This window comes from Calcarisporiella thermophila (assembly GCF_041956535.1).
Source record: "Calcarisporiella thermophila strain CBS 279.70 unplaced genomic scaffold VTP21scaffold_20, whole genome shotgun sequence".
Lineage (NCBI taxonomy): Eukaryota > Fungi > Calcarisporiellomycota > Calcarisporiellomycetes > Calcarisporiellales > Calcarisporiellaceae > Calcarisporiella > Calcarisporiella thermophila.
In genome coordinates, this window is record NW_027192210.1 from 354,484 (window position 1) to 368,465 (window position 13,982).

General features: G+C 48.5%; 6 protein-coding genes across 6 annotated transcripts; 4 read left to right on the forward strand and 2 right to left on the reverse strand.

Moving 5' to 3' along the window:
- Positions 1-169: 169 nt before the first annotated feature.
- On the reverse strand, positions 170-1,849 carry VTP21DRAFT_4925 (uncharacterized protein; the record flags this gene model as incomplete). Its single annotated transcript, XM_069395390.1, has 4 exons — positions 170-1,048; positions 1,112-1,281; positions 1,358-1,469; positions 1,541-1,849. The coding sequence occupies 4 exons, from the start codon at positions 1,847-1,849 to the stop codon at positions 170-172; spliced, it is 1,470 nt and encodes a 489-aa protein (XP_069248541.1).
- Positions 1,850-2,739: 890 nt separating this feature from the next.
- On the forward strand, positions 2,740-5,295 carry VTP21DRAFT_4926 (uncharacterized protein; the record flags this gene model as incomplete). The annotated part of the gene is made up of 3 exons (XM_069395391.1): positions 2,740-3,565; positions 3,648-4,537; positions 4,618-5,295. 3 exons carry the CDS (start codon positions 2,740-2,742, stop codon positions 5,293-5,295), a joined length of 2,394 nt encoding a protein of 797 aa, XP_069248542.1.
- A 438-nt stretch (positions 5,296-5,733) lies between these two features.
- VTP21DRAFT_4927 (uncharacterized protein) lies at positions 5,734-8,225 on the forward strand (the record flags this gene model as incomplete). Its single annotated transcript, XM_069395392.1, has 8 exons — positions 5,734-5,992; positions 6,083-6,231; positions 6,297-6,731; positions 6,805-6,942; positions 7,014-7,172; positions 7,249-7,377; positions 7,443-7,642; positions 7,721-8,225. 8 exons carry the CDS (start codon positions 5,734-5,736, stop codon positions 8,223-8,225), a joined length of 1,974 nt encoding a protein of 657 aa, XP_069248543.1.
- A 786-nt stretch (positions 8,226-9,011) lies between these two features.
- Positions 9,012-11,980, forward strand: VTP21DRAFT_4928 (uncharacterized protein; the record flags this gene model as incomplete). The annotated part of the gene is made up of 8 exons (XM_069395393.1): positions 9,012-9,545; positions 9,617-9,700; positions 9,766-9,902; positions 10,005-10,230; positions 10,312-11,156; positions 11,240-11,463; positions 11,541-11,606; positions 11,679-11,980. The coding sequence occupies 8 exons, from the start codon at positions 9,012-9,014 to the stop codon at positions 11,978-11,980; spliced, it is 2,418 nt and encodes an 805-aa protein (XP_069248544.1).
- A 374-nt stretch (positions 11,981-12,354) lies between these two features.
- On the forward strand, positions 12,355-12,985 carry VTP21DRAFT_4929 (uncharacterized protein; the record flags this gene model as incomplete). The annotated part of the gene is made up of 2 exons (XM_069395394.1): positions 12,355-12,558; positions 12,623-12,985. The coding sequence occupies 2 exons, from the start codon at positions 12,355-12,357 to the stop codon at positions 12,983-12,985; spliced, it is 567 nt and encodes a 188-aa protein (XP_069248545.1).
- A 453-nt stretch (positions 12,986-13,438) lies between these two features.
- On the reverse strand, positions 13,439-13,977 carry VTP21DRAFT_4930 (uncharacterized protein; the record flags this gene model as incomplete). Its single annotated transcript, XM_069395396.1, has 3 exons — positions 13,439-13,558; positions 13,626-13,874; positions 13,942-13,977. 3 exons carry the CDS (start codon positions 13,975-13,977, stop codon positions 13,439-13,441), a joined length of 405 nt encoding a protein of 134 aa, XP_069248546.1.
- Between the last annotated feature and the right edge of the window lie 5 nt (positions 13,978-13,982).

The following is a 13,982-nucleotide window of genomic DNA, read 5'->3' on the forward strand; positions in this document are numbered from 1 at the left end:
GAGGGGTGAAAGAAAAAGCCATTTACAAAGAGGAAAGTATAAAGGAGAACAAGTAGAAAGCATAATTATACAGCAAATAGTGGAAAGGGAGACCCCACCCCCATCTCTCTCCCTCCCTCCACCTTTGATTACCAGCATAGCCAAAAAGAAGTGACAAGAAAGGCAACACTTACAACTGATCCTCCCCCATCTCCATATTGCCGACCTCCCCTCCCTCCTCACCCATCTCGTCGCCTCCCATTTCCCCGTCTAACATCCCCTCCTCTTGTTGAAGCTGCTGCAGATGTTGGTGCAGGTGTTTATCGACCTCTTCTCCCTCTGCTTTGATATCGTCTCCATTCTCCATTTTCTCATCGCGCAGCTCTCCTACCCCCTCTTCAAGCCCTCCACCCTCCGCGCCAGGGAGCATCGAAACAGTAAGTCCCGGGCTTCCACCTCCCATTAAGCCCCCGCTGATTCCAACGACCGATCGCTTTCGCGTCATAGGCGAGACGGGAGATCGATGGGTCATTGAGGGAGAGGAGTGAGAGGCACCCTGTGACATTGCTAGTTGATGCGGACTCGAGCCTCCTCCAGATCCAGCATTGCCCGTGCCGATGCTAGAAGGATTTCCCTCCAAGCCTCCTCCCATCTGTTGCTCTCCCCCCGTTGTTTTCCCCTGCTGTTGCTGCTGCTGCTGCTGTTGTTGTTGTTGCTGCTGCTGCTGCTGTTGGGTTTGCCTTAAGTTCACGGCAAATTTCTGCAGAGATTCAATGGCTCCCCATTGGTTGCTTTGGGAAAACTGCATCAAGTCACGCATCACCCATATCGTGTCATACATCTCCAGAGACTTCATCACACGATCCGGGAAACCGCACGCACTTAACCGGGATTCACCCACGCTCCCATCGCTGCCCATGACTTTATCGCCGCTGCCGTCTTCGGATTTGATTTCTTTCATTCCGGGTCGTCGTGGGATATATTCGGTATGATGTCGCGTATTAAACTCGAATTTCTCGATTTTTGGGAATGGGTTGAACAGCACCCGAAGATGCCCTTCGGCGATCAACTATCCTCGCAAAAAGATAAATGGTCAGACGGGTATATAGACAGCTAAAGCAGCTTGGCCTACTTTGACTTCATTCTCATAGTGGTAAAGCATGGAAGCTCTCGGGCATTCAACAATGTTTGTGTGGGAGCCAAGCAAAAACTCTTGTGAACTGCCAACTACCAGCTGAATGGAAGTGACACCCTCCTGGAAAAGCGTGTAGTAAAATCGTGGCAGGGTGGGGGCAGCAATTTCTAACATAATGAGAGAATCACCAGGCATTAATCATCTGTCCCATCCAGCTCGAGGCATTTGAAATCAAGGGCTCACCAAAGGGCTGGACCTCCTTCTTCTGGTCGTTCCACAGAGATATCCGCATCCCCCCATGATCGACGTAGAATTCACTAATGAACGCCCTCCAATAATCAAGCGTCTTGCTTTGCTACAGGTTCGGAAAGAGTAAGGTCAAAGATATTTTCGTTTTGCTTCTGCTCAGAGACAGTGAATACCAACCTCAGGATTTGCAGGTGATAATCGCTCAACATACTGTAATAACCGCAATACGGCAGCACCGCCCCCACTACCCATGGGCCGTGGTCCTTGCATAGGGGCGGGTCGCATATACACAGGCTGTCCGTATCCTGCAGCGGTTGGCATTACAAACCCAGCTGCCGCCGGCCTTGCAGTCCCTGCGCCCGCCATCATAGCTGCTGAAACTGCTGTAGAGGGTGGTCTTAGAGCTGCAGCAGCGGCTAACTGCTGTTGTTGCCGACGGAGCATTTGCGTCTGAGCATTGTGATTCAAATGTTGCGTCGCTGACATCTGCAATTTTTTGACCTTTCAAAAAAGTGGTAAAAAGGGGGAGCAATGATTAAAATTATATGCGGGGATGCTAATAATTGTGTAAAAAAAAGGTAGATGCAGGGGGAAAGAATCACGAAAGAGTAGGAAGCATGGCTTTCTCTTGTACTTGAAAATAATATAAAGGATGCCTAAAAAATCTGTTCCCAAGTTCAGGATCTTTAACTTCTAATAATAATTATATCAATCTGGTATATTCTTGATGAGATTATATGGCCGCGAAAATAAAACGATGTGGGAGGACCGGAGCGGAAATAAAATCAAAATGACTCTTCTCTGGGAAGTGGGAGGTGAACGAGTGCAATGTTGCAAGAGAGAGCGTGCAAAAACAAGAACAAGATCGCGCACCCAACAGATCTGTTACAATTTTAGATCGAAGATTAGGACACCTCTCGATATGTGGTGTATGAAAAGGAAAGGGTCTGAATTGTGCAGGAGTAAGGATGACGAAAGCCCATGACGGCAGCACCATGTGTGCTATTATTAGAAATTTTTTGCTATGAAATCGACTCGTTGGAAAACTGATCTTTTAATTTTATCTGGTCAAACGCGTGGTAAAGAAAGGAACTCCTTGATATACCCACCATTGTTAGGCATTATATCCACATTTTTTATTCTGATTCCCCTCCTCCACCTTCCCCTCCCCACCGAATACACGGCCAACGCTTGTAGCACGCCCAACGCCTTTGTTTTGGTCTATTTTTTCATCATTATTTCTCCTCCTATCCTAGACATAGCCTCAAAACCCTTTTTTGTACTTATTGGTCTCATCGCTCCTCTTCCTACAACTTCCCGTGGTCTACTCTATGTCACTTTTGTCACCTTGATTGGATGATACCAGTACTAGATCGATGGCTACCACGAAAACCGATCATGCATCCCCGCTCACCCGAAAATCCACAGCAACCATGCGGCCTATGGGCCCTAGGGAAATTACTTGGATGAAGTCCTCCGCGCCCCAGCCTGGTCCGGCCGGTTTAAGAGCGAAAGTGGATGCGCCCAAGGCAAATGGTGAATCCGCTAGTAAGCGGCCACGGAGCAACATTGAATTATCTACCGCCAACAATGCCGCCGCAATCTCAAAAGGGAAAGTCGCCACAGAGGTTAAACCAAAGCGCGCGATACTTGGGCCGCGGCCCCCTCCAAAGAATTACGCATGGTCACCAGTAGTGTTCACAACGGGCTCTGTCAATAATAGAAATGCTAAGGAGGCAGAAAACTCTCAAAAGCCATTCTCATTATCTTCAGAGGAAGACACAATAGAGGAGAATTCAACGCCTTCACCTCCAGGCTCGTCTTCAATGCCTGCCGAGTCTTCTGTCTCTTCACAAGCTTACGACTCTGGCTCCACCTCGTCCTCCTCTCCTCCTCTGCACGTTCAATCCTCCATCATCGATGGTAATAGCAAGTCTACGTCTACAGCCTCTCATTCGAACCAACAGCAACCCCAAGTCAATGGGGACGTTGGACAAGCGGACCTTTCGCGGTTTCCTAGTCTGAAGATGCCAGTACCGCAGCGAGTCATTCATAGTTTGGGTGACCAGATTGCGTATGTGCTCTCGTCGCCAGAGTACTTGCAAATGCTGGTTGAAGCAGGTTGGACGAACACGGAAGCCGCAACGAATGATGAAATTTCAACGGATTCGGTAGAACAGATGGGAGAGTTCCAATTGAGTGGTAGAGTATCCAACCTTTTTGCCAAATGGTTCTATTTTCTTGCCCAAAAATCAATTCTCATACTCACTCTATTTCCCTCCAGTAGATACCCCTTTACATTATCGGAATCGTGATTTGGTGGCGTTCCCTCATCAAGGTATCGCTGATATCCCGTATGATTCTCCTGCAGCTACAGTGCCGTCTTATTTGCAGACGCACCCTGCTTTCCAACACCCCTTCCATAGTCTAAAACCATCTTCTGTTGGAGTTATTCCCAAACATATCAAGGCCATGAACGGAGATCAGTATGCTTTGGACAGCCCCTCTTCCGAATTGAATGCCGTCCCAAATCTATCCTTCCATGGTCCGAACTCTATGCCCATGAAGCGATCTACTTGGACCCAGCCTGCCACCCCATTTATCGGGCTGTCTTCTCAGGGAACTCCTAATTCATTTATGAGTTCCACCTCACTAGCAACGTCAACTGCCTCCAAAGCCAGACTTTCTCTCCAGCTTGGACACACTGCTGCTGCGGCTCGTGATGGTAACAATCGCAAATTCAAAGTCTCCTCCACCCTGGTCCACGACGCTGATGCCCTGGCTCTCTATCGCCAGCAGGCCGAGAAAACCCAGGATCCCGATATTCAACTCTCGTTTGCCAAATGCTTGCTTGAGATGGCCACCAGTTCGAACGCAGTACCCTCCGAAACCCGTACCAAACTAGAGGCGGAGGCGGTGTATTGGGTGGAACGGCTTGCCTCCAAAGGCCATGGCGAAGCGTGCTACCTTAAGGGGATGTGGCACTACGAGGGGCGGTTTGGAGTGATAAAGTCAGCGGACAAAGCGAAGAGTTTCTATCTGACGGCGTCGAAACAAAATGTACCGTTGGCCAACTATGCTCTTGGCAGGCACTATGAGGCGAACTCTCTCTATGCAAAGGCAATCACCTACTATAAGAAGGGGGCGGCGCTTGGAAATACAGAGGCTGGATTTGTAAACTTCAAATATTGGCTGATGGTGACCATTTCTAGGATTCTAAACTACCTCTCTTTTTTTCCTTTCCATCTCTCTAGAGACTGGCAATGATGCACCTGTTCGGTGAGATGAAGCAGCCCCAGAATTTCAAACAGGGAATGATGTATCTCAAGATAGCCGCCAAGGGCGCCACCGAGGCGTGTCCACAGCCGGCCTACATACTAGGATTGATTCTTGCTGACGAATATGATGCAGTCAAGATCCCGCGTGAGCACACAATGCCCGACGACGGCGCGGCGCTGTCCATGTTTTCGGCTGCGGCTTCGCTCGGGTATGGGCCTGCTCTGATACGGCTGGGGAGAATTTGGGAGAGAGGCGAGCTGGGGCTTGGGGTGGATATTGGTAAAGCTGTCGGATATTACCGAGAGGCGGCAGAGGAGGCTGGGGAACCAGACGCGATGCTCTCGCTGTCTCGACTCTATCTCGAGGGAAGCCCTGAGTACCCCCGCGATGAAGAGCAAGCCTTCTACTGGTGTCAGAGCGCCGCCAATCTCGAGTATCCCACCGCATTATACGCCCTAGGCTATTTATTGGAGGTGGGTATTGGCTGCGAGCCCAATATGGAGGAGGCAAAGACTTGCTACGAGAGGGCAGCCGAGAAGGGCAGCGAGGAAGCCAAGGCGAGATTACGGGGGATAGGTAGGATGACCAGCGGAGAGGGCGGCGATGGAATAGAAGCTAGAGAAAAGCCCAAGGGCGATTGTGTCATATCTTAGATTTTGTTTTTTGTTTTTTGTTTTTTTTTTTTCGGGCCCGAGGTCACCGCTGATTTATTGTATATATTTCTCGCCTTTCATCTCATTTTATTGTTTAATTTTTACTGCCTCGCGATGGTAAAAATTTTATAAACACATGAATATTCCTCAATGCAGATCGATCTATTTGGGATGAGGGGTGGGGCCTCCATTGACACAGCATCCTTTGCGCATTCGCGAGAATTTTGTAAAGATTATCCAGCGGAGGGATAAATTCCTAGCGTCCCTGAGCCGATGAGCGAATATCCGTTCGTGCAGGGATAGCTCTCAACCACATTCCGGTTGCACAGAGAAAAATGTTTAATTCCAGATAAATCTATACAGCTCTATTCCTTCTCCCCTATCGATTTTTGCTCTGAACGAGACTCCCCCGATTTTTCTCTGCGATTTACCTAGCGAATGGATCGTCCCATGGCCCCCAGTGGTGCGGCTTCCAACAGGGGTCCTCCTTCCTCGTCTCTCAAGGCGTCCACCACCGCCCAAGTCTACTACGAGGCATTTACTCGATTCCTGGAGGATCATCTGGCCAAGGACCAGACCCTTACCCAAAGGTCGTCGGCGAAAGACAAACTAACCCGGCTCACCCGCCAGCAGTTTCAGGAATTGTCGACCGATGTCTACGATGAATTGATGCGCCGATCGAATAAACCGGATGAGAGTATGCATTTATTTTTTTTCTCTCTAACTAGGTTCTAAGCTTAGCTTGGATTATTTACTCATTTCCATTTGTCCTCTCGATGCTTCTCAGTTCCATTCTTGCCGGTACGAAATGACTTTCATCCAAAGCGAAATCAAGCTCGACAGAAATTGGCCACGCTACCAAAGGTCCGATTTCAAGATCTCGCAAGCGATGTCTACTTCGAGTTGCAGAGGCGCCATCCGGAACTTAAAACACCGGTATTTACCAAAGCCCAAGGAATGATAATTCAGTGCGAATTCTAATCTTCTATCTTGCCTTCAAGTATAAAAATACGTCTCATTCTCCTAGTGAGCAGGCAACGCCCAATCAATCGCAGACTGAAAATATTGTCCCGGTGAAAGGCACCATCAATGTCGAGAATGTAAACCCGTACGCAAATGCATCTCAGAGTCTTACACAAGAGAAACGCGACCCTAACGGGACATCTGCCTCTTCAATATCCTCTAACCAAAACGGCTATCCCCAGCGCCCTAGTGACCTCCCCCCACGGAACCCTCAAGACCCTAGTGCTTCCAAAATTTCCAGCAATTATAGCATTGACAAAGGGGGAGAGAATAACAAGAATTTCCAGTCTCTGGACAATTTGATGGTTGATTTGGGTAATATGATCAGCAAGGAGCCCTATAGTGCCTCCAACACTATGACGAAATCGGAGAAGATGGAGAAAGTCGAGCAAGAAAGGAAATCTGAGAGAACAGTATGTTATTTAAGGGAGAGATTATAGCAATATCCGGGTTTATTGATTTTCGATATCTTTTTTTTTATTCAAGACGACCTCTTCAAATGCGGTCTCAAGCTTTAGTGGCTATGATAACAGCATGACTGAGTTCGAGCGAGTTCGAGCCGATTACGAATTACGTATCGCGACAATGAGGAAGCGAATCGGGCAATTGGAAAGCCGGTTGGCGGTAGTTATTTTCACTCTATTGGCATCGTTGTTGGCCCGGCGATGTTTACGCTGTTTACAATCTTAATTTAGGAGAATACTGGGGGAAAAACGACCGATGTTGTGAAGATGCAGCAGCTGGAAGATCAGCTTGCTCAGCAAAAGCACCAATACCAACAACAAACTGTCAAATTGAGTAAACTCCAGGCCGATTTTGACAAGCTTCAAGAGGATTACAATAATCAGATGGAGGTACTTTCCTCGACAACTTTTAAATATCTTTGATCCATTCTCTGACAAAGGCTGTTTTTTTTGTTTCATTGTCTAGGTCGCCAACGATATTCGACAGGAACTTACGGCGTTGCTGGAGGAGATTAAGGATTTAAGTAGGCATAATGAGGAAATGGCTGCAGAGAGGGAGCAACAGGAGAGTACCATTAGGACTCTTACACAACAAGTATGCGTTCATGGTTCCGTGATTTCTCCATCCCGCCTGACTAATGGATTTCCTCTACTGTTTAGAATAAAGAGTGGAAGTCCAAATATGAAAGCTTGAAGATCGAGTTAAGAGGCCTGCGCTGCACTAACTCGTTCATTTATGAGGCGCCGCGGACGGACATGGTGCGTGATGGATATTTGGTCCCATCTCAAAACGGAGTCGTAGATTATGCGCGTGTCATCGCGTATCAGCTTGCTGTGGATGAGTTATTGTGCGCTGGCCGGTAAGCTTGCCACCTCTTTTTGGCCTCTAAGGAAATTTGCTAACAAGCTTTTTTGGGCGTGTTGTTTAAATTCATTAGCACTCACACTCCAACCAACGTTCTCTTGGCCATGAAGTCTATAGTCACTGCATGCAAGGCGATTACTGAAGAAGTGGAGGCGTATGAGGAAAACCATAGCTTAGCAATGTCAGAGGGTCTTGCCCAGTGCAAGGCTCGCCTCTCAGCAGCACTCACACACCTCATGTCTGCTGCTCGCAACCACGCAACCGGCGCCGGTCTATTCCCGGTTATTCTTCTGGACAGAGCCGCTGAACATCTTACAGCCGCAGTGGCAGAGATGGTAAAATCGGTGGGTTTGAGGCGGTCGCCTTCCCATGATGATGTCGCCGAGGAGATGGGCGGGCGAGCCGGCGAGGAGAGGAGTCCGGCCAGCTCACCGACCGATAGTCAAGGCTCGGTGGTCTCTCCTCGAACCCCAAACGTTGGAAATGGGGTTTGGGCTCCGCCTGAAATCGAAAGAGTGCGAGGAAAGTTGGAGAGGGAACAGCGGAATGTGCCAGAGACCGGAAGAGGATTCTTTTAGACGCCTCACTTTTTGCGGATATATGCAAAGCGTGTCCCTAGCGACGATGCGTACGGCGTGCCCCGCTAATGCGTACTAGTTGGGCAGCTGATGGCACCGATGTGTGCCGATAATGATGATGTGTTTACTCTTTTTTTCCCCTTTTAATGATAGTGTTATCTATGCCATTCCTTATTATTATTTTTACCTATGATTATTACTGTATATAAGTGTATCACCGCGATTCAATATCTCTTTATATCCCCGTCTTCTCCCTACCCCTGTCTACTTCTTCTATTTTATTTGCTGTCCATGATTATATTGTCTGTTGGATCCCTTCTTAACAGTAATATATATCAAATAGGCCAGATGGCTCTCGCTGGCTGCGACCTGTTTGGAGGAAACCTAATCCGGCCCGGATCCCTATCTTTCGCGTGCTTCCCAAACCATAATTTTGGCTTCAGGAGCTTTTCCCGCAGTGCGTCACCAATTTCCGCTCTGACATATGGACATGTGAAAAAAAATGTCACGTTTTTTGCTTTGATCTCCGTTTTCCATTTGCTATCTCCACTCTCCATCCTGGTCTTTTGGAGTAGCTTGCCTTCAGCCAAATTCCTTTAGTTTACTTTTGGCTGATATAAATACATACAAATATATTATCTATATACGTTTATTCCCCCCTCTTCTCTTCTCATTTCTTACTCCATCCTCAGATTAGACCAGGCACAGCTGTGCAGGGATTCTATGCTAGCTTTTTCTATTTCTAATTAGATAGACTATTCACATTTCCATTCACCAAGATCTAATATGTCTTCCGCCACCCCCCCCTTCTCCTCCCCCATCCATTCCCTTCTCGCCTCCTTCAATGCCGCCAAAAAATCACGGTCTCTTACGACCACCCAGAAGCAACTAGCCATCGCCATCGTCGCACTCTCTGCCGCCATCCTTAATCATCTCCGTCAGCAAGCCCTCAACCGCTCTTCTAATGCCAACCAGAAGCGAGTTGGCAGCCGGCCTCACATCTCACGCAATTCTTCGACGCAATCTGGATTCTCCGATGATTTTCTTTACGGCCCGCGCCGGACCGTCCTTGGGATGAATGAGACGTCTCCGGAAGTGTTTGAGCAGAATCGGGAAATGTTTCCCGTTGCGAAGCTGGGGCAAAAGGTCGGGGTTGGAAAGGAATTCCTGAGGGAATTGCGGGCGATTGTGAACATCATTATCCCCAGTGTGTGGAGCAAAGAAGTGTTTCTTCTTCTGCTGCAGTCCGCATTTTTGGTGCTAAGAACATGGTTGAGTGTAGTGGTTGCAAAATTGGATGGGCAAATCGTGAGGGATCTGGTGGGTGATAAAACTGGTGATTGAATAGGGTGGCTGTGAATGCGATTTATTAATTCTGTTGAGGTGATTAGGTGTCAGCGAACGGCCCAGCCTTTCTAAAAGGCCTTGGCTACTGGTTTGCGATTTCTCTGCCCGCTACCTACACAAACAGCATGGTAAGTCGTCTAAGCATTAAACCGGGAACTCGGGACCATGTAGTAACTCTAGTGAATATCAACAGATTCGCTATTTGCAGTCCAAGCTTGCCATTTCATTCCGCACACGCTTAACTCGCTATGTCCATGACCTCTATTTGAATGATCGGATCCCATATTACAAGGTGCTCAATCTGGATGTACGCATCGAGGGTGCAGATCAGTAAGTTTTTTTTTCACTTTCCTCACCAGTCCTATGCTTACACGCTCTTTTCCAATATTTATTTTTCTCACTCTGCTTTCTCTCCCTCTCTTCTTACACTAGATATATTACCACCGATATTGCTCGCTTTACTGAAACATTGTCCAGTCTTTTCTCGAACTTGGGCAAGCCCCTTCTCGACATGTTTATTTTCAATTATCAGCTCGTCCAAAATATTGGATTTGCCGGGATGATCGGCCTATCAGTTAACTATATCGTGACGGCAAGGTTGCTGAGGGCTGTGTCACCGGCATTTGGAAAGTTGGCTGCAATAGAAGCCAAATTAGAGGTATGCTCTACATTGTGGTTGTGTTGAGTTTCGAGTTGCTAATTAGCTTCAATCCCGGGACACCCTTTCTTTCAACAATAGGGTGATTTCCGCTCTGCTCATGCTCGCCTCATCACCAATGCAGAAGAAATCGCTTTTTACAACGGTGCGCCCATAGAAAAAACGATCCTCAACCGCTCTTACCGCCAACTCATTCGCCATGTCAACTCGATTTATCGCCTGCGAATTGGCTACAACATGTTCGAAGACTTCATTATAAAATATTCTTGGAGTGCAGTGGGTCTGCTCATGAGCGCGCTCCCTGTGTTTTTCCCGGGTTGGGTGAGCCTAACATCACAGATGGGCAGCTCAGACAAACACAAGGATGACACGGGCAAGCACACGAGCGGGTTCATCACCAACAAGCGACTGATGATGTCGTTGGCGGATGCAGGCGGTCGAATGATGTATTCGTACAAAGATTTGGCAGAGCTGGCAGGGTACACCTCCAGAGTGTATAGCTTGCTGGCCGTGCTCCATGAGCTTCACGCCGGAAACTACATGAATGTGGAGCAGGCGAACGGCAAGGAGCCGGTCGGAGAGGAGGAAAAGCAAGCGAAAAACAAAGATAAATATTTGCTGACAGACATCCGAGGCACCGTGCAGGAGGGCTACGACGGCGTCAAATTCCTCCATGTGCCCATTGTCGTGCCGGCGCCTGACAATCCCAAGGGCGGAGAGGAACTGATCCACGACCTCAACATCGAGGTTGGCCCCGGCGAACACCTGCTCGTCACCGGCCCCAATGGGGTGGGGAAGAGTGCGGTGGCCCGCGTGTTGAGCGGGCTCTGGCCGGTATGGAGAGGAGCGCTTGCGAAGCCTTTTGGCGGAGAGATTTTCTATGTGCCCCAGCGACCCTACTTGAGTCTTGGCACCCTGAGAGCGCAGTACGATTATCTCCTTTTGAATACCCGTATAGACTTCATCTGATAGTTGACTTGTGAATTTTATCCCCTCTTTCGCGTTTTAGGATCATCTACCCCCACTCCCTCGAAGACATGCAGGATGCAGGGCGTACCGACGAAGAACTCTTGGATATTTTGAAGGCCGTCCATTTGGAATACATTCCCGAGCGCGAGGGTGGTTTCGACACCGTGAAGGAATGGAAAGATGTGTTTTCCGGGGGCGAGAAACAGCGTGTGGGAATCGCGCGGCTGTTTTACCACCGGCCAAGATTTGCGGTCTTGGATGAGTGTAAGTGACAGATTTCAAGGCGATGCTGGCTCCTATAAAGTAAGATCTAATGGCTAATGGGAATGTTGCTCGATTAGGCACGAGTGCCGTGAGTTCGGATGTTGAAGGACTCATGTACAATCATGCGAAGGAGATGGGCATTTGTGCGTATTGCTATATTGCTTTTTTGCCTTTTTTTTCAGACTCCTTAACTCGCTTTTAATGCTGCCCTACAGCTCTCATCACCATTTCGCATCGGCCAGCCCTGTTCAAGTACCACACGCACCTCTTGAAGCTTACCGGAGACCATGGGCGCTGGGAATTCTCGCGTATCGGCACCACGGAGGAACGCATGTCGAGCGACAAGGAAATCGAGGCGCTCGAGGCAAAACTTGAGCAGGTGGAGGCGCTAAAACAGCGATTGAGGGAAATCAATGCCGAACTCCAACTCAGCACGGCCCAAAAAGAAGGGGAGGGCCAGGACACAAGCAAGGGGGTGCTGAGGCATGCAAAGCGGACGCTTGTGGAAAGCGATTAGAGGTTATTTTTTCTTTTCTGTTGTAAAAACACATTACTGCACCCACCACTACTATTTAGTTATTTTTTGGCGAGGAAAGAGAGTGTGTAATTGGCTATGCGATAAATTATATAATCATCAATAAATATGGGCAAATAGATGGGACTATTTGGAAAGTGCGAGGAGGCTAAGGGAGTAGGGGGAAAAGCAGCAAAAATGTTTTGATTCGGATGGCTCTTGTATCATACCTCTTAAACTCGCAGGTATGTGGAGGGAGGTTGGAGCTAGCGCGGCTGATCCCCTCTTACAGGGCTGCCAAATAGAGGATATCTTGGTCCACTTTTAATTTCGATCGTAGTCGGTGGCAATCCCACATAGCTCGCGGAAATCCGGCAATGGCATTTCGGGCATTTTTTCAGCCTAGTGTGCTTGGCGGCCAGGCTATAAAAGCGAAAGAAACGGCCTCGCGACCTCCGCCTTTCTTAGCATCCTCACTAATCATATACCCGCTTGCATATCCTGAGGCATATACCCTTTTCCTCATATACCCCATAGACCCCATAGACCCACACCTCACCTACGCTCACTCACACACACTTGTTATCCCATCGAACCATTCACTTAACACACTCTGCACTTCAGCATAACTATCTGTCATTGAAGATGAAGCTGTTGACCTTTTGTTTCCTCGTCCCCGTTGTCCTCGCCGTCCCGGTGGCATATCCTGAGTATGAGGTGCCAGAGGCCGCGGAACGGCCCGCACCCCATTTCCTCGGCACCAAACTCCAGGTCCACCCAAAGGTGAATTTGCTGGGGAACAACCCGCTCGTGGTGATCCGACCCGCCCCGCCCCCCAAACCCGTACACAAACACAGACCCGTTGAACACGAGTCCATGGGAAAGGAGGAGTACGAGGAGGAGGGGGAGGAGGAGGGGGGGGAAGAGGAGGAGAAGTTGGACGAGGATACGCTGCTGGCGCTGAAAAAAAACAAGTCTCGACAGGCAACCGTACGCATGGGCTACTAGTAGGACCGCGCCTGCTCATCACTAGCACATTCGTCATCAAGCCTCCTTCACAGTCGCCGCGCCTCCAGCCCCTTCCCACACCTGAGGCTCAGGGTGGTGGAGGCGGTGGCAGGGGAGAGAGAGAAGAGGGTAGAGGAGGAGGAGGAGGCGTGGATACATTGGCGGTTGTGCTAGGTCCTGTCTTGGCGCTAATACTTTTAGCTATAGTAGGCTGTCTTATGAGTTCATGTAGTTGCGATGAATCTTATGGTCGATAGATTTTCCAATGTTACTATTGTTTTTGTGATGTTATTTATCGACATGTCCAAGAAATAAAGGTTTATTTATATTGAGAGTGCTGGCTGGATGCAGTGATTGGAATAGTAGAAAGAGAAGAGATCGAACATGGAAAAAATGGTAAGGAAGAGAGATGAGGGTATTCATTTACAATGGTAGGAAATTTAATTGAAGCAGTCAATTATGCCTGAAATACTTCATTCCGAGCCAGTTCCACAGTACGGCCCACACGGTCACCGGCAGCGTCAGTGGCACCAGGGCAGAATAATATACATCCTCTTTAATGGCATCGAGAATCTAATCAATGAGGGTGCAGCTTTAGCTTACGTCTTCACATCCCATGCTACCTACTCATTCTACTGACCTTGTTGCCGGTAACCGGCATGAATTTTGAAACTACAACCGCATACATGCCCACAACAAACATCACAAAAGTCGTGATAAGGAGTGCATAACCCCATAGCCAAGTGGTGTTGGGTTCATTTTGTGACAGGTGTCGAGTGTGTGGATGGTGATAAAGGGGGGTTTTTTTTTGCGAAGGGATGGCAGGCGGGAGAACATGAGTGCATTGAGCTTGTAGATTTGGAGAAGAATAGGAGCGGTTGGGAACGTTCTATAGAAGAGGGGCAATTATTGTAAGGATGGAAGAGAGCAAATAGTTAGGCGGCTGGTTCTTTTACCTGATGGATGGTCCGTTTCTTTGCAGAACGTGTCATCCTTC